The sequence below is a fragment of the Cynocephalus volans genome, chromosome 12 (genome assembly GCF_027409185.1).
Source record: "Cynocephalus volans isolate mCynVol1 chromosome 12, mCynVol1.pri, whole genome shotgun sequence".
Lineage (NCBI taxonomy): Eukaryota > Metazoa > Chordata > Mammalia > Dermoptera > Cynocephalidae > Cynocephalus > Cynocephalus volans.
Window position 1 is genome coordinate 97,793,878 of NC_084471.1, and position 19,884 is coordinate 97,813,761.

The 19,884-nt window shown below is 43.6% G+C and overlaps 1 protein-coding gene and 1 pseudogene across 1 annotated transcript in view; one reads left to right on the top strand and one right to left on the bottom strand.

Annotated features, from left to right (window-relative positions):
* Nucleotides 1–401: 401 nt before the first annotated feature.
* PLBD1 (phospholipase B domain containing 1) overlaps nt 402–19,884 on the top strand; it is a 56,712-nt gene continuing 37,229 nt past the window's right edge. The window contains exons 1-2 of the mRNA XM_063115710.1: nt 402–522; nt 10,529–10,748. Of these exons, the coding sequence (XP_062971780.1) occupies nt 402–522; nt 10,529–10,748 (341 nt within the window). The remainder of the gene's footprint in view (nt 523–10,528; nt 10,749–19,884) is intronic.
* Nucleotides 13,226–18,844, bottom strand: LOC134360958 (large ribosomal subunit protein uL6-like; annotated as a pseudogene).

The window sequence follows — 19,884 nt, forward strand, 5'->3', positions numbered from 1 at the left end:
CTGGAGGCGGTGGCTGCGGGCGCTGCTGTGCACTGATTCCGATAAGGCCTGGGCGACAGCCGTGCGGGAAGCGTGCGGAGAAAGCGGCGCGCAGCCTCCGCGTTTCCACAAGTGCCGCTGAGGAACTTTCCCAGCCCGGCCCACGGGGTGCTGGACGGTCAGACCCGCCTTTCCCAGGCTGGGGCCCAGTAGGACGAAGGTTGTCCTCAAGGCCACGTGAAGCTTCCTCGCCCCTAAAAGCCGCGACCAGAGAGGGCTAATGAGAGCGGAAAGTTAAGGACGCCCCGGCCTGAGACGCGGCGCCCCGCTGCCGCCCCGAGCGCCGCCCGCAACAGCTGCCACCGCCGGCCACCGCCCGCCACCGCCCGGTCCCGCCGAGCGGAGGTCGCGGCCGCAGCGCGATGAGCCTCCGCCGCCCGCGCGGGCGCCTGGGGCCGCCGCCGCCGCCGCTGCTGCTGCTGTCGCTGCTGTTGCTGCCGCCGCCGCCGCCGCTGGCCTCCGCGTCGCCGCAGCCCCCGGCAGGTGAGCAGCGCGCGCCCCGCGGCCGGGTGTCCTGTTTGCGCTTCTGCGGGGAGGCTGGCGGGTCCGGCCCCAGCCCTGCCCGAGCCCCGTGATGGCACTTGGGCAGGGCGTGGGGTGTGCTTCTGTGAACTTAAAACTTTGGGCCAGAAGTAGGTTCGCTCCTGCACCGACTGTTGGCTCACAGTCCTGAAAGCTCCGGCCAAAGGACATCTACGTATATTTATCCAGATCCCAGGGAGGTGTGATTCCGGGCCACCAGTTATTTTATAGAAAAAAAAAAAAAAATGACAGTGACTCTGGCTGAAAATAATGAGGATTGCAACCTGGTATTGGCAGCTTGTTTTGTACCACTCAGTGTGCTAAAGGGCTCTATGTTTTTCCATATAATGCTCATTATAATCGTAATAAAATTCCTATTATATAATCGTAATCCCCATTCTACAGATGAGGGAAGTTAGTAATTTGTGAAGACAGAGTTGGGACGCCAGATGGCATTTGCTTAACTACTCCCCTCTTGGTAAAACAGGTTTTATCCTACAGGTATTGCTGCTAATCTACACCCTTTGCCAAAAATTTTTTTTTAAAAGATTTAAAAAAGAAAAAAGCTATGGATCTGTCACTTCCATTCCCAATGAGAAAAGAAAGATCAAGATTGTGAATTTTAGGGACCTGAAAGACTTCAAAAGTAATTTGAAGAAAGGATTTAATTTTGTTAATTTGTTTTATTTCATAATCCCTTTTCTGTTCTGGGCTTGTGCAAGAACGGGTAGGGTGGGGTTTGGGAGGGTGCCCCTTCCCAAATGTGTGTACTGATTTTTATTACACCACCTTCCATCAGCAAGAATCTGCAGTCACCAGATTTCAAGGCCTTTGCTTTCGCAACTTGCCCAATTATCAGTCTTCAGTCTTTCCAGTCTGCCCAGGCTCTGGGAGCAGAAGTGGTGCACATGCAGCCTCCTGACTCCTGATTTAGCTGCACATTCTGTTCTTTGCCTGGACCATGGAGGTGGCCTTGATGCCGCTTTTTAGTCCAGGGAGACTGGGAGAGGATGGAAGGGGTTCCAGAAATGGAAATGGCTGTTGTGTCTAAAATGCTGGCTGAAATCTTTTCTGTTCTTTTAGAATATTGAGGTTACTTTAAATGTTTCTGATGGTGGAGAGGGCAGCCTCAGTAGTGAGGTAGAGACATTATTTTTCTGAAGACGGGGCACTGTTTATTGAAGAAGATACCACCTTATAAGAAACTTCATCTTAAACTGAGTCCCCCAGATAGGAAGCTGACTGCATGCCTGGGGGGTGTGGAACCAAGGCAGAAGGGGAGGGCATTTCTGCTGCAAAGTGACCCTGACGGCACTATGCCCAGCAATCTGGAAAGGCCTCTTCTAAGCTGAAGGCCCTCTGGTGATACCCAGGCTGACTGTTTCAAACAAATGTGATCTCTGTTTCCTTTTTTCCACCATTATCAACCTACTTTCCATTGCAACTTTTTGAATTTTTGTCTTAACCTTCTACTAGACTGCCAGCAACTTCAGAGTTCGCTACCTCTTGCCTGTTGTGTATTTTCTGAAGTACCCAACTCAGTACTCTGAATTAGTAGGGACCCGATAAACACTAGAGGGATTGCATTTTCATCCCCATGGAATGAATTGTATATCCTCTAATATGCACGTGTTTATCCAAAAACAACTCCTTTAATTTTTAAAGGTTACTGTGTAGTTTCATTAATCCAGACATTGGCAAACAATTGCACATTCATCTTAGCCATATCTTGCAAGCTTTCATAGACTTCAGTCATATAATGGTGTTACTTTTCTTTTTCCAGACTGAAAAATCTCATATTTGTTTTTAGAATGTCCTTGTATAATTTTTTTAAGTGTTATGCATAGTGAAGTCAGGTTGTCACTAGGGAAAGGAATGGGTTGGTGGCTGAAACACTCCTAAGGTGGCATATAACTTGGTAAAACTGGTTCAGAATCTGGCCCTCAGTCTTGCTGGGCTAGGCTCCAGAAATTCAGTCTTTCTATTGCTCCAGATCTGATCCGATCCAAGGAAGCTGATCTGTCCAGACATACACTCAAGTCTATTCACCAGACTTGTTCATTTTTAGTTAGAAATATAACTGTCACACAGACTGAATATTAGTGTAGCCTGACCCAGACATGTTCTCATTGGAATCGAGCCACATGGAAGAACATCATATCGGTGATTCTGAGGCTGGGGCTGGGATTCGTGGTTTTCGGTAAGCGCTAGACACTTCCATCAGCCAGTGGGTGCCGCTCCGCTGTGCTTGCCTGGCATGGCTGGCCCCAGCTCTGGGACACTGCCTCTTCCACACTTCCATGGCTCACCAGTGCCCACTAGAGACTCACAGATTCCCTCTCTAGACAGGTTAACACCTTTATCTGATTGTCAGGGCGTTTACTGTCCTGAGTCATTCAGTCTCCGTAAGGTGACTTGGCAGACCTGTGGTTGTGGCCAATTCCAGTTGATCTTTTAACTCTGAGGACATTCCCATTTCCAAATTCACTTGAGGCCGGGCCTTACAGTTGCTCTGTATGTTCATTCTTCGTATGGAAGTTCTTCATTCTTGGAAGTATAGTATTAGAGAGGTAGCACAGAATTCCAGAAACAGAAAACCCCCTGGAACCCAACTGCTTGCGTTTGAATCCTGGCTCCAACACCTACTAACCGTGTGACCTTTAGTCAGTTGTTTAGTCACCGTATACCTCAGTTTCCTTATCTGTAAAATGGGTAGTATAACAGTATCTCTCTCAGGGTTGTTGTGACGAACAGTGTCTGGCATATAGTATGTGCTATGTGACTGAGTAACCATTATTTTTGGTCGCTGGAGTTGCTTTGCTCTGGAAGGGATCTCTTGGTAAAGCAAACAGCTTTGCAGATGATCATTTCATGCACTTCAAAGTAATAATGTAATATAAAAGCAGGATGTTTCCTTAATCATAGCCCAACATTTCAGAGATTTGGGGTACACACCAGCACACTAAGGAGTTTCTGAAAACAGTGAGCAGCGTCCTCGGTCACTTTCCTTACCTATAATTGACTGAATAAAATCACATTTTTTTTCTTAAATAGATTTTTATTAACCATGCTTGCTTTAGAATTTTCCAACTCTTCTTTCTTTCAAAGCCTCACTAAGTCTTCATCAGTTCATTCCCATTGCCTTGGTGTTTCAGACCCAGAAGAAGTCAATGTTCTCTGTAAACTTGAACATTTTCTTTTGCTCTCTCTATAATCAGTTCGTTTGTAAAAACATGTACAAGATGAGTTCCAGAACAATTCCTGGGAGAAGTGCCCACTTACCTTTATCATCAAACTTTGTTTTCTGGTGCTTCTGGAAACGTGAATCTGGTAGCAAAGATCAAAATCTTTCTTTAGCAGAAAATTAGAAAGGATCCTCCTATAGTGTTTAAATGGAGGTAGAACAATTTTTAAAATTTTTTTCTTAGTGATTTATTTTCATAATATGTAAACTATGAGTCATGTGAACTTTGTACCACAGAGCAGAAATTTTTGTTTTCATGCTTCTTTAGGCGTTAATTTTAAGTTATCACTTGTTATCTTTTGCTTTTGTTGGATTCCAAATTATAAAGCATTAGCTATTGAGACCACAAAAGAAGAGAGGTAGCAGCACCAACCATGGAATGAATCTCAAAGGATTTATTTTCTTCAACATTTTATGTTTTTTTATACATTTAAGTTTCTTCTTTTTTTAGGGGAGTAGGTTCCAGTTGCTCGTACAACTTATATTTCACAATCTTGAAAATTTAGCTTTATTTTTTGGTTTGTTTTGGGTTTTTTTTTTCTTTCAATTTATTTGAAAATTTACCTTTACATTTTTTTGTGGCTAGAACATTTGTTAATAATGTTATTATGTATCTTCTTTGTACTACTGCAAAACAGGAATTTATTCAATGCGGTAAAAAATGAAAAAGAGGTAGTGAAATTATGAGGACATTTTAGTCTAAAACTTGAAACTCTGTGTCTACACAAACAGATATTATGTTACAATCTTCCTCTGGGAAATTGTGGAAGTCTCTTGATTGAGAGATTTGAAAACAGAATGAGCAAATCACTGGAAGGGACAGGCTTGCTCTGAAATTTGTCCATCGGCCTTGCAAATGCAGTAGTAATTCCAGCCTAAGGTACTGTCGAATTATTCAACTGGCATTATTCTCCTTTGGGTCATTTGCAAACCTGAGACACCAAAGTTCTAATTTATAATTAGAAATCAGGAATTAATACACAAGTCTGTCGACAGGTGTGACTTTCCCAGCTAGTGTGACAGTTTGGGATCGAAGTGGTCCATAAAGCATTGTGCTGGGCCCAAAGGACTGGAGACGATGAAATGTGAAGCACCACCTCTCATTCTCAAGGAGCTTGTGTTCAGATTGAAGGGCCAAATACACGCAAATAAATATAAGTAACGGGTGACCCAGATTAGGACTGAGCAAGGACTGCCGAGTCAGAGTGCTGCAGGACAGGACTTTGGGCAAGGACTTTGATTTCAGCTGGCAGTGGAGAATAGGTACATTTAGAGGGGACGAAGGAAAGGGATCATTCCAGGTTTAAGCACATGTCCAGCATTTTTCCACATTACTGTTTGGATGCTCTGAAGTTCTTTTTTAAAGCTGCAGCCCTCTCTACTTACCTCACATGTCAGGCATGCTAAGTGTCCCACCTCACTTCCTCTCACCTGCCATTTATTCTAGCTTCATGCACGCATCACCTGAGCCTCCTCACCTCAGCCACAGCAAGGAGGAGCCCCTTGCTGTCCACCTCAGAGTGGCTCTGAAGTCCTGAGCATTTAGTGCTGCAGCACATGTGGACCTGGGGTGAGGGATTGACCACTTCACAGGACAAGTTTTTGTTTTGTTTTGTTTTGTTTTTAAAGATGACCGGTAAGGGGATCTTAACCCTTGACTTGGTGTTGTCAGCACCACACTCACCCAGTGAGCCAACTGGCCACCCCTATATGGGATCCGAACCCGTGGCCTTGGCGTTATCAGCACCACACTCTCCCGAGTGAGCCACGGGCCGGCCCACAGGGCAAGTTTTGACCCAGGCGGGTGGGAGCAGACAGATCCATGCTCCCGTCTTCCATCCCTGGGATGGAGACTTCAGAGTTCCATTCTACACACCTCCTCAGAGGGTCGCAATGGAATCCACCCCCGCTGTCCAAGTGGAGACCCCCTCAGACTCCCTGGTTCCCTCTTTCACTCTGCCAGCCCCTCACTCCTGTTCCCTGGGAGCACTTGCCAAAATAATCCTCCTTTCAGCAGGAGTCTCAGGTTCTGATTTCTGGAGAGAGCCACGGCTAAAACATCTACTTATAATTATGTTGCCTGGAGATTGTTAATTGATGAGTCAGTTATTTTCTTGATGACACTGATGATGAATCAGAGCAAATCAGAAAACCAGGTATCAAGTTACTGAGAACCTTCAGAGAGGGAGGTGCAATGAATGCCAAGGTATGCAGAAGAGGCCCCGGAGAGACTAGCTCGGTGGACAGGAAAGAGAAAAGCAATTCCAGGGTCAGAATCACTGTCATTAGCTAAGCCCAAGTGAACAGATTAAGTTTCGATTATAATTTTTTTTTTGTATTTTCTCTCACACATTCTGCTTGCTCTTTCTCATTTTTCTTTCTTTAACTTACTGAATATATTAGGCAAATATTGTGTTGCTCAGGATTGAAAACCACTTACTCTTTCATAAATGAAGTGCGAGAAAGATTAGTTTCCAAATATGGGAGAGAGGGATTTAAACCACTTATGACTGCTGATTCTTTCTAAAGTAGGGTTAGAATTTTTTTCAACCAAAAACAATGAACTCGAAGAAAATATTAGAGTACACAAGTAAATAAATTTAATTTGAGTGTTTGGGTTTTTACGTAGAGAGAAATAAAAATGACAGAGCTTCTTCCATCTTTATTTATAGAAGAAAACTACTGTTTTTATAAAGTAATATTCCCATTCATTCAACAAATATTTATTGCGTGCATTGATTTTGAGGATGTTGCTATTAAAAATACTTAAACCTGATTTTGCATTCTCACAACAAGAAAGTATCAACACATGGCACTTGCCCCTTGGGCTGGATAGACTGAAACTGAGAGTCAACCACCCTGTGGGCCTCTTACCTGAGCTTGAAGACATAATTACCTGATATATTGCAGACTAACTTCTGTGAAGGAATGTTCTAATTAACTTCCCTTTCATTTAAAGAACATACACGATTAAACAAGATTCATCAAAGAAACATTATTTTGCCAGGTACAGTGCTCCCAGGATAGAGTGGTAAGCAAAAACAGCCTCTGCTTTCATAAGGCTTGTATAAAACTAGGTTAGGATTAGAATTATGCAATGTTTGTCTACCTTTTTTCACTGTTATGCTTTTCACATCATCTGCCTCCCAACATGGAGATGTTTTCAAAAAATAGAAAAGTATAATGGCTCAAACTATTAAAGGATTCAAGAAAACCAGAAAATAGCATGAATACTCGGAAAACCAGAAAGAGTTGATGCACAGAGAAAACATCACGGAATGGAGGCCATCCGCTAGGGGTGGAGTGAGAGAAACTCAGATTTTGGCTTAATTTTCAAAGCACTTGCTAAATTGGTCAGCTTGTTAGCAGTAAATTTTTATCACTGAATTTTCTTGAGGACTGGGTAGAGGTTTCTTCATGCATGGAGGTTCACTGGTGTCAAAAAAAGCACATATTTGCCGCAGAAGTTTATTTTTGTGGTCAGGAGTTAGGTAGTTGCAGCAACAGTAAGAATGCAGCGCTTGAGTACTTGGACTGCCTGGAGCAAGGCAAGGTTTCCAGTAGAAAGGAGCTGCTGGAGTGGAAGGGGAGAGGGGAGGAAAGCCTGCGGCACGTGGTGCTCAAGATGAGGAATGTCAAGGTTTTGGAGAAGGAGACAAAGCCAAAATCATGCTTTGTGGATGGACCTGGAAGGGAAGGGACCAGCGAGGCTTCTCACCTTCCTTTTTTCTTTTGCAGTTCCTGTTTGTGGCCCCTCCCCCGCCACAGGCCTCCTGGCTGCTTTATTTAGCCAGCTGTGCTTCCTCATTTGCCTGCAAGGCTCACAGGAGGTGAAGGTGGGAGGGAGTGTGAGAAAAGCTGGGGAAAAGCGCAGGTTATGGCATTGTTGGTCAGTAATAAATCTGGAAAACATATTTATTGTATTTGGGAAGAGAAGAAGGGAAGTTTCTACAGATGCTGCCAACTACTGTCAAATTAGGGCCAATTGGTTTCATTAACAATTACACAATTGTTTGTTGCCAGGAGTTTATTGACAGATTTTCTGCACCTACCCATGTTTATTAATGTCATTACTTCCAATTAACCGTTATTAAAGAAAGCCCATCATTATGGTCATGATTTTACTCAGAAGTAAATCGACTTAGTCCTACTCAGGATCATTCTTTAAGAGTCATAATCAGCATTAGCTTCTAAGCCTGACCAAGCCCCAATCACCCAACCCCACTGGAGCAAGGTGCCATGATGATCCAGTATTGAGATTATACTTTTAGTACTTATTTGACAGACAATCTTTGCATTAAAAAATAAAATGTTGGTTCAATTTTGAATGTTGCCAAAATATGGATAACCCTGTATAAATACTTAATCTGAGCTTCCTAGTCTCTTAACCACTAAAAACTCAGTATCTCTAAAACCAAACTCACAGTCCCTCCCAGACCTATTTCCCATTTGCTCCGTGAATGACACACACCCATCCACTGAGCCTCAACCTAGAACCTGAGTCATTCTGGCCTCCCGCCACCTCTTTGATGACCGCCTGAATGTAAACCCAAAGCAGGTGTGCAGTAATGTCTCAGAGAACAAAACACACCATACACCATTTCCTTTCTCCGTGTCTTATTTCCTTTTTGTTTTTCTATTCCATCCTAAGTCTTCCTTTCACAAATTGAGTACCTGCTATGGGCCAGGCACTATACCTAGTGCCGATAAAACAGTCCCTGGCCTCAGGGAGTTTAGTCCAGGAGCAGGGTCAGACATGGAAGTTGCAGGTCAATGTGATAAGGCAAAAAGGAGATGTGTGTACAAGGTAGCCTGAGTTTGTGGAGGAAGTCAGTACCTACACGGGCAAGTGCTGCTTCCTGAGTCTTAAATAGCAGAAGAAATAGCGTATGCAAAGTCAAAGGTGTTGACCCAGCTCAAGGCAGGCGAGCCAGAGAGGATGTAATCGTTTCTGGATCACAAGGTGCACAAGGTGGTGGGTAGGTAGATAGAGAACAGGTCATGAAGGTCAAGAGGGCAAGCTGAAGAATTTTTTTATAGAGAAAATAAACGCCATTGAAGACTTTTAGTAGGCAAGCTAAGAAAATCAGTTTAGAAAGGTTTCTTGGCAGAGAATGAAGAATAGATTAAAGGTCAGAGGAACCTGGAAAAAGTCCTACAGTTAAAGCTAGTTGTGATACCTACCCTAGCGGACAGATGTAGAGATAGAGAGGTGGGAGAGAGATTTAGGAGGCTCTGATTAAACGTGAGCTTTAATTAAGGGAGAGAGAAGAGGCCGGGATGGACTCAGGTTTCAGGACGAGAACCACAGAGCTAAGAGCAGAGGACAAGGATGGGTTGGGAGGGAATGTGAGTTTTATTTTGGATATTTCGAATTTCTAATGCTATGGAATCATCCAGATTGTGTTGTCAAGTGCACTGTGGTATACAAGATAAAGAGGAACAACTCGTAGGGAGAACAGAGAGAAAGGCAAGTAAAGGAGGAGACTCAGGAGAGAGTAGTGTCCCAGATGCCATGGGAGGAGAGGGTGAAGAATAAGCAGTCACTGGGACCAAGCACTTTCACAAGTTCATGTGACATAGGACTCAAGGATCTTGTTAGTGACCCAGGCAATAGCAGTGCTGGCGGCACAGTGGGGTGGAGAGCACTCTGCAGCAGGCAGACAGCAGTGAGGGGACACGTGTGACCCCTTCCCAGAAGATCAGGCCTGGAGCCATGCCAGTCATGTCACAGCTCTGTCACCAGCATGTGCACGGCCCCAACACAGTGTAGAGAGTCTCTAAGATTTGTTATGATTTTAAGAAGGGAGGGAGAGATTCCCACAACAGCTGAATCTCAGGTCACAGGATCCAGAGAGGACTTTTGCAGTTGGTTTGTGTTCAGCCTTGAGACAATGGGGAATGTTAATTATGCCGCAGGGAAGGAGCCACTGCGGAGAGAAAGAGCTTTAGGGTACAGGAGCGAGAAGATACAGGATGGAGCAAAGTTCCTAAGAAAGGTGAAAGGAGCTGGCCGGTTAGCTCAGTTGGTTAGAGTGTGGTGTTGATAACACCAAGGTCCAGGGTTCGATCCCTGTATAGGCCAGCTACCGAAAATCAGTCAATAAATAAAAGGTGAGAGGGTGGGATCCAGAGTGGGGACATAAGGATTGAGGTGAACAGGCAGGGAGAGAGGGACGTTAGTCCAGGGTTTGTGAGGATAGATTCACAAAGTTATCAAGACCTTGAGGAGGTCAAAGGTGACAGCTTCTACTTTTTCTGCAAAATAGGAATCTAATATTATGTGTGCAGAATGAAGCCGGAGATTTAGGGTAAAGAGCCTGAGAATGGCGATGCTGTGGTCCATCTGATAAGGAGAATGGAACAAGTTGCTGACTAGGGACAAGAGCCTTATCCTTGGTTGAATTAAGATATGGGCACGAGCTCCAGCTCTGGCCCAGCCCAAAGTCCCACCCCCTAAGGGTGAACCATGTAGGCCCCCCTCTGTGATGCTGTAACTACACCCCAACCTTTGACCTGCTTCTCTGTGCTCTGGGCTCATCCCTTGATCAAGGCTCTGTTTTTCCCCATATGTAACGAAAACAAACTATAGTGGCAGATTTCTCAATTCTGACCAAATGGAAATTTTTCAAAGCAAGTGTGTTGGAATTGTTGGCTACATAGAAAAAAACGCATCAGCAACTCAGCTGCATGGCATCCCGTCATTATTTTCTTTTCTTCCAGGAGTCTCCTATGCAACTGCATACTGGATGGATGCTGAAAAGACTGTCCAAGTCAAAAACATAATGGACAGGAATGGGGATGCCTACGGCTTTTACAATAACTCTGTGCAGTCCACAGGCTGGAGCGTCCTGGAGATCAGAGCTGGGTATGGTGCTCGGGCCTTAACCGACGAGATCATCATGTTTGTGGCCGGCTTTTTGGAGGGTTACCTCACTGCCCTGTAAGTACCCCAGTCATGGTGGAGCCACTGCGAGGCAACCGCTGTCCTTTTGTTTGTCCAGCAGTGACTCTTGTCTTTCTGGCATTGCACGTTAAACTGAAAAGTAGCAAAAGTCCTTCGTGTGTGATAGAAGCGTTATCAGAATTGCATTTGTACCTATAGGCAGTACCTGCCTAGAAGGTACAAAGTCCCCAGTGTGACACTCTAACTCTCATGGCACTTTTAAAATCTTTCCTTTTCCTGAAACTAATTTTAAAGGACAGTGAAGCCATTTCATCCTCGTCATCTGTTGATTGGTAGAAAGCAAATGAGAGGTCGGTGACTCCTCGAGAACTGCAAAGCAGGGAAGATTAATTAAAAAGAAAATGTAAGAGCATTTATTTTCAACCATCTTGAAACAGTACTTCCATGTGGGCAAAGAGATTTTAAGTAGTAATTTTAATGAGTCTAATATAAGTGTTCCTTCCATTTCTATTGTCACTTGATTCTGGTGTCCTTGCCTTGTCTGATAAAAAGAACAAGGATATAGTTAAGAATAATGCAACCAGGACACGTGCTTTTTAGAGAAGAGCTCTTTAAGGAAAATAAAGTTGCAACTCATTCATTCAAGCCACATCCTTCCTTTGGTATAAAAACTGTTTTGATAACCCACCTTGCTTCTTTTATTCCCTGTGACCTAGATTGCTGGGTGCAGTTTAACTAAACGTTGTTTGGTGTTGTTACTGCCTCAGTCATAGTAAGTGAGATGTGAGATGCTGATCTTAATCTGTTTCTGAGCACTAAAGATTCTATCAGATATTGAATGATGAATTACTGGGCTCTGGCTGCTCCTTTTTTATTTAAAATATAAATTCCTGTTTTATTTTTATAACCAATTTTTGTTACTCTACCATACAAGTCCCTCAACAGCACCCTACTCAGAGATGTATAAAACTTTATAAACTGAATAAGATTTTGACAATGTTTCAAACCATATCATTCATGTAAAAATTAGAACTTCTATCTTCTCCTCCAAATCTTTATCTACTTCTACATTCACTGAGTTCTGCGGGAATCCGTCCCACCTTGTCAGGGATGGGCTTCCTGTACGTGTGCCACCCAGAGTCTGAGAGGACCTGTGCTCTGACATAACTCACTGAACAAAAGGTACTGGTGAGCAAGAAGATGCATGATAAAGAACTGAAGGGGGCAGATGAAAAAAAGAAAGGTCAGTATTTATATATGCAGAAATAGAAGAGGAGGAAGAAGAGGTGGTAAAAGAAAGAGAAAGGACAAGAAGAAAGGAACATTAATTATTCAGATCATCAGCGTGGGGGGATAACCAGGCCAAAATCATCCCGCCTTCTGATGCCTGTTCGGGGTTTATAAAGGGGAAGAGGTGGGAAGGTGAGGGTAGGGGTTTTGTCCTGCAGGCAAAGTGGGAGGCTGGTATGGGATCTGCAGAGGGTCTGAGTCAGATGTCAGGGTCCCATGATGGACTGGGTGCTTTGGTGTCATGGAGTCTGCAGTTGGTGGACTGGTCAGTTTCAAGCCCTTCATGTTATTTCAGGGTCAGAGTCCTTATCTCCTAGGGAGAGCTCAAAGACAAGAACCTCAGTCAGACATCACTGGGACATAAATATACCTGACTCGCACCTCTAACTAATGTGGATGCAATTTTCTTTTAAGCAGGAGGGTGATTTAATAATCAGCTGTGCCTTTCTCTTGAGATTCCTCTGTTTGCAGTTGACTAGGAAAAGTAAGAAAACCAAGAAAACTTAGTTTCAATTCTTAATTGTAGGTGCACAACATCTAAAGTAAATCAACATAAGGGTGTAATGGGAGATAAACAGAAATAAATTTTTGAGAAAGATCCTTTTGGGGCATGATTGCATCCCTGGGCGGTTTCAGCCATACGGTCAGTTTCTTAGTTCCTAAGTTAACAGCTAACTGAAATTTTCAGCTCGGTCTTAGTTACCCCAAAGATGGTCATTTTCTGGCTAAGTTCCCTTTCAGGAAGAAAGGGAGGGAGGAAGGGGAAAAGAAGAGATAAGGGAAGGAGAAGAAGGCAGAATTACAGTCAACACATCTTTACAAGAGCCTCTTGCTTAAGCTGTTTTTCAGAGGCTGTCATTCTAATTGCATTACTGAAAAGTCAAATATAGGAGGGGAATTTCTAAATCAGCATGTGTCTAGAGGTCCTGCTCTGTGCTGAGCCCAAACCTAGGAACAATGGGATGCACGGCTAATGACCAAGTGTGCTGAGAACAGAATCCTGGCAATGGGTTAGGGAAGAGGAGGGAGGGGGGGGACTATCTATTTCCTTCCTCCTCTCCTAATGTGGTCCAGGAGATGAAGACTTATGACACATTCTGATGTCCACGAATTTATGTTGCTTTGTTTTCCAATAGAAGTCTTTTCTTCCATCATTAAAATTTACAAGCATGTCTTGAGAATCACCCTGTAGCTTGTTTCTGTAGTTGGACAACCCTTAGCTCTTATTCGTCAGCTTCCTGAATTGTTCCTTTTTCAGAGGAACAGATACCATCCCCAAATTTTCTGATATCCTCGTTTTTAACTGTTGTGGCTTGCTGGATCAAAGCAGCTGAATTGGAAACAAGTCCAATGTCATTTCCTTCAAGGGTTAACTCATCCTTCTGGGCTTGAGATAGTGAACAAGTAACACCCGGCCTCATTTGAACCCTGCAGATGTATTTTTCACCCAAGAAATTTGGGATTTCAACAAAAGACCCCATTTCCTTGCATAACGACGTTGCTGGGGAAGTGAGCACACACAGACCTCATCTTGTAACAGAAGCCCAGCATGACACCCTTGATTGTGTTCTGTACATGACTACAGACAGTGTGGACGGTTGCCCGTTCCTTTCTATCTCCTCTCCATTTGTCAACCTGGAGCCTCTTCTTTTTCTTTCCAAAGAGACTGAGGTCTACGTTGATGTCACTGAAGTCCCTCCACAGGCTTTCTCCGGGGCCCTTCACTATAACTGTGCATGCCTTCAGAGTGCTGTTGACGTTTTCTGGAATGTCGACATTCTGCTGAGACTGGTCTTCATTCTCTCAGTAGACACGGCAAAAAGCCCAGGAGTTTATTTTGAAGACAGGAATATGCTAAATGGAGTAGAGAAGCTGGGCTGCCAGGGGCAAGAGCTCCAGCAGGGAGACGGAGCAGGGGAGATGCTGGAAGGAGTCCCGCAGTCGCTGCAGTCAGCGTGCCGCGCACAGCTGCCCTGCGCTGTCTCCACCGAGCAGAGAGGCCCCGTGGTTCCCTCTGAGCGAAGGCTCCCTCCGAGCTTAAAACGTCAACCCCCTGAAAGCTGTAATGATTGCTGCAAACCAATAGTAGAGAAGGAATACTGGTCACAGGGTAGGTGTGGGTTTGTGTGTATGTGTGTGTGTTTTCAGCTACACATGGGCAGTTATCTGAGAAGCAATTGTATCTTCATACGCAAGCATCCTTTCTCAACTTAAAACATGTACCTCTGCAGACTATTACTTGGGGCTGCCTAGCAAGGTATGATCCCATGTGGCAAGACACAGCCTTGGAGGAAGGGCATCTGAGCCCAGGCTGGGAAGTGAGTTCCCCCCAGAGGCCAAGAGAAAGACCCTTTTTTTCCTGTTTCCTTCTCAGCTTACAAAGTTGCTCAAGCAGCTGCCAAGAACAGGGGGAAGTTGAGGGCCACCACTTTTTTCCACATCACCACATTTAAAATGGTGTTTCTTGTACTCTTCTTCACCTTGGGGGAGAGGAGGTGTGCGAGAGGATGGATATTGAGGGATAAACAGCTGAGACTGTCAGATGAAGAAGATCAGCTTGACCATCTCAGAAGATGTCATTTGCTCCTTGAAACTTACGAAATACTTGAGATACCACGCCTGAACATGCAGAGAAATATCCTCAAATTCTCTGAAGTGTTTTCTTTGAAGTATTCAATAATTTTTTGCTTCCTTGAACTTTTATAACGCTCCTCAGATGACAGTTGGGTCCTGGGCCCAGCCCTTTAGAGTTTGTCATGATACTCGAGGCCATCTACCTATGGCTACCAAGTCAAGGCCATCTACCAACAGCCACCTGCAGATCTGTCTCATTGTCTGCAGCAGCAGCAGCAGCAGCCACATCCAGCTGGGGCCACAGCTTGGGGCAGGCACTAGGTATTTCCAGGGGCTTCTCTCCCTGGCTTGCCCTTCATCACCCTGTCTTCCTTTCTTCCCCTTTTTCCACTTTTCTCTTCCCCTAATCACTCACTGCAGGATATTGATATTATTACCATGAAAACATCCTCCTCAGATGGGCTCCTGAGCCCTGCTGTGATGTCCCTTCATCCCCAGGTGGCACAGACTGAGTGCAGAGGGGCTTCTGTTCCCAGGCCTTTCAAACATGCCCCTTGCTAGCATCTCTTAGAACCATGATTCTTGAGAGCCACGTGCTGCCTCCCTGATCTCCACCTGTTGAAGGATTGCTGATCCTCCAAGACCCATCTCAGACGCTATCTTCTTTTTTTTTTTTTCTGACGGCTGGCCAGTAGGGGGATTCGAACCCGTGACCTTGGTGTTACAAGGCTGCACTTTAAGCAATCAGATGCTGTCATCTTGATAAAGCTTTCTGTGATTCCAGTCTAATGACTGCATTCCCACTGGGTAGAGCTCCACCTCTTTCCTCCACAGTCTGCTGTGCCTTGAGGGCAGGGTCTCTTACCTTAGTCACCTTTGTATTCTCCAGACAGCTGGCACAGTGCTTTGCCCCCCTGTACTAGTCTGTTTCTGTTGCTTATAACAAAATACACGGAAGTGGGTATTTTATAAAGAAAATGAAATTTATTGCCTACAGTTTCAGAGGCTGGAAGTCCAAAGTCCAGGGAACACTTGTGGTGAGGGTTTTCTTTGGTGGTGAGTTCAGTGATGGCAGAGCCTCACTGTGAAAAAGTGGAGCAGAGAGAAATTAACCTCCTAATTCACTCTCCTTTTTTTTCTTTTCTTTTTATTTTGACAGTTGTTTTATTGAAAGATAATTGATTATATATATTTGTGGGGTACAAAATCAAATATCAATACATGTGTACAATATGTGGTGATCAAATCAGGATAATTAGTGTACTCATGTTTGCAAAACGTAATCAATCTTTGTGACCCTCAAATAGTTTCTCACCAACCCTGCTCCCCCTCCCCCTTTCCCACCTCTAATAAAGCCCTCCAAACCACGCCCCGGACTACCATTTTTAATCCATTCACTATGGCATGGTCCTACAATTTAACCACCTCTTCATGTCCCCACCTTTGAATTACCATATAGAATTTCCCACCCTCTTAACACTGTCACAGTGGGGGTCAAGTTTTGGGGGACACTCAATCCCAGGCACCCCAGCAATTTCTTAATTACATGCTTATGAAGTTTAATTGAATCCTGTTGTTGTTCCAGTTCCATTAGGGATGAATCATAAGTATGAGATACCTATTTCTGTGTAATGCTTGTGGTAGTAGCAGCCTTGGCCAAGGAGTTTCTTCCTTTGTTTGTTAACTCTGTGGGGCGGCTTCCCAAGAGTTGCAAATTCAGACTCTCTAATGTCTCACTAATGACGTAAAAGCTGATAAATAGTCATGAATTGATTTTTAATAAATAAGGCATGAGACCTTTCTGGAAAGAATGATGAGGAGGGTGTAGGAACCTGGTCTGTTCTAGTTTGTAATAAAGTGGCCGATCTCTCGCGTTGCGAGGCAGCTGCTGAAACTACTCCTCTGGAATTACCCAGTGTGAATGAGTCAATTCAATGCAATTAACACTTGTTTTGCTACTTTTGTTCCAGGCTCTGGGAATAGGGAGAAAGGCAGGGAGGAGCATTAGTTCCTGAGTACATTCTTCAAGGGGGACTCCTTTTAGGTTACTATGTTGAGACAAGGATTGCTGAGACTATGATGAAAAGAGGTGCTAGCAAGACATGGCACAAACAGAGAATATAGTTAAAGGTGATATCTCTTTTGTGCTTGGGCTGCCAGTCCTCCAGAATCTCCTCCACACCTCCGACTTTCTCCTTTTGATGTTAGAAACTGAATATGCTTCCAGGTCAAGGCTGTGGGTAAAGCAAAAATAATCAAGACACAGTGTCACCCTCAAAAATATCAACTAGTAAGTATTTGGAACTTAACATGGACCAGAAAATAATAATGATATGATGATGATGATGATGATGGTGATGGCAACTAGCACTTACATAGCATTTCAGTGTGCCAGACACTGTTCAAAGCATTTTGCATCTGTTAAATTATTTAATCCACAACACTATGGGATATGTATTATTATTATTATCCTCATATGATTAATATGAAAACTTGGGTACAGAGAAGTTAAGTAACTAGCTGAAAATCACAAAGGTAGTAAGTAGAAGCCAGGATTAGATACAGAGTTTGCACGCGCGCACGACGCGCACACACGCCACACACACACACACACACACACACACACACACACACGTGCGTGCACAAACGGATTAATTAATCACTATGGGATATGCTAAAGGAGCCTAATGTGATCTGTGACCCAGAGAGTCAAAACAACTGGAAGAGAGTAGGAGACAGTATATGACAAGTGCTCAATGATGATGTGTTGACATGGTACAAAAAGATCCAGGAAAGGATGGGTACACATGTGTCTTCATGATTCTCCACATAGGGATGAGTGTGAGATATATAAAGATGAGCAAAGTCTCGGCCAACTTAGGAGGAAATTTACTGACTTCACACACCCCAGGAACTGAAACCATACCTAATCCATCCACGAAGTGGACACTAGACTTATCTCTGTTCAATGAGAATTCGGAAGCTTTTCCTCTGCTCTGAAAGTCAGAATAAAAAAATACAGTCTCCACAAACGAAAAAGAAAATTTTTAATAATTCCAGCTCAGTTACCCTCCTGTATTTTCATCTGTCTTGTCTACCCTTATGCAGACATGCTCAGCAACCACCCCCAAGTCGGGATGAACAATCCTGTTTCAAGATTCCTCCACCTTAGCACTATTGACATTTTGGGCTGGATTATCTTTTGTTGTGGGGGGCTCTCCTGTGCAGTGTAGGATGTCTAGCAGCTTCCTGGGTCTCTACCCACTAGACACCAGTGAACTCCCCCCTCTCCCAGCGTGACAGTCACCAGACACTCCCCCCTCAGTGTGACAACCAAAAATGTCTCCAGAAATGCCCCCTGGAAAGCAAACTCAGTCCAGTCTAGAACCACTCCTCTATTTTGAAATAGACTGAAAAATATGAGGGATCTGGAAGTCTGGATGGATCTAGGCAGGGGTGCAGTGATGAAGACTTTGGGTAAAATGTATGAATTTTTCTTTCCTTGCCTGAGTGGATATTGTGAGTCAATTGCACACAATTTTTTTTTATTTCCAAGAAATAAAACTATTTTCATATAACTAATTCTAATTTTAAAAGCCCATTCTTCCTGATAGCAGACGATGTAAAAATAGCCATTCTACATTAACAAAATAATGTATCGTGTAAACCGAGTCAATTCAGAATGTTCCACTCTCCTGCAACCACTTTAATCCCAAAAGGGGTGTTACTGAGGCATCTTGGAGGAAGGGGAGATGTTAATCAACGGACACAATTGTCTTGTGTCCTCCTCCTCTGGTGCCCACTAAAGTGGAACAATCTCATGTAGTCTTTGGCTTGCATGTTTCCCATCAGACGTCTAATGACACTTGCATGGTCTCCCTGGTCTCCAGCTGCATAATCAATGCCACCTGAACCTGCACTATTCATCACAGTCCCCTGCCTCCAGGAAGTCCATGAGCTCTCAATGTTTACTTCTTCTAGTCTAGGCCACACAGGAAACATTTTACTGCTCCCCGAAATTAATTGAGGTGTGTGGGGTGTTACATTTGGCTCATGAATCCAGACAGCATAGGCAGTCACCTCTATTTCCCCATAAAATCTTGCAGTGGGAAACTGTAGGGTTGTTGCCTCCCTGAGCAACTAACTCAAATCATCAAACCCACCTGGGGTTTCTGTCCTTCACTCACCTGAAGTGTGAAGCCAGGGCAGAGGGTCCCTTCCTTGTCATTCACATACTTGTCTGGCTTTATTGCTGCTCTCTCCTTCATTTTTAGAGGTAATGCAAAGGGAAAAATGACCAACTTGATAATGTAAGCAAAAGTTAAATGCTATGATTCAATTTAAAATAGGTATGGGAGGGTACATGAAAGATTTGTATTATCTTTCAATTTGATTTTTCCATAAACTTTTTGAAGTACTCTTATACATATATATATATATGTAAAAATATATATACATATATATATATATACACACACACACACACACACACACACATACATACATACAAATAATTTGAAGGAAAAGCTCTGCAGTAGGCAGAGGCAGCCACCTGTTGATGGGAGAGGGCCATAGTGCTCTAAATGAGTTGAGTCAAGGCTGGGAAGTGGATCTAACCTTGCTGTTTTCAACTGTTTATAGAATAGGAGGCCACAGAATAAGGTCTGTTGATGTGCATTCTAGCCTACAGATCTATAAGAAATAGTGAACTTGGGGGATTGGAAAGGAGGGAAAACAGGAACCATATCATTCACAGGTTGGTTCATTTACCTGCAAGATTCCGTATATATATTTAATAGGACAAAAGTCCCAAAAAGGCACTATATGACCTGGTTCCCAGGACTCAGATGGAGGCACTTAAGGAAAAATGGGGGAGGGGAGAATAGAAGGAAGAGAGAGAGAGAATAATTAAAAATGTCTGCACCCCAAAGTTCCTAAATATACAAACAAATTGAATGCCAAGAAAGACAGTCAACAAAATCAGCAATTATATCATAAACACACTCCAGATTAACTTTATAGAATGGTTTAACAGAAACTTTAAATTTGCTTAGGGTGCCTTAAGTTATAAATGAAAGAAACCTTGAAGGAGTATTTATTAAGCAAAAGGGAAGAAATAAGACAGGTAGATATTTTAAAAGAACCTTTTAGAAATATTATAAAAGAAAATCATGGAAACTGAACTTTTAAAATCTTAATTAATAAATGAACAAACCCTAGACTGGACATAATCAGAAAAAAATATGATTCAGATATTAGCATCGAAGGATTTAGAAAATACACAGCCCCAGGAGATAAAGGGGTAAAA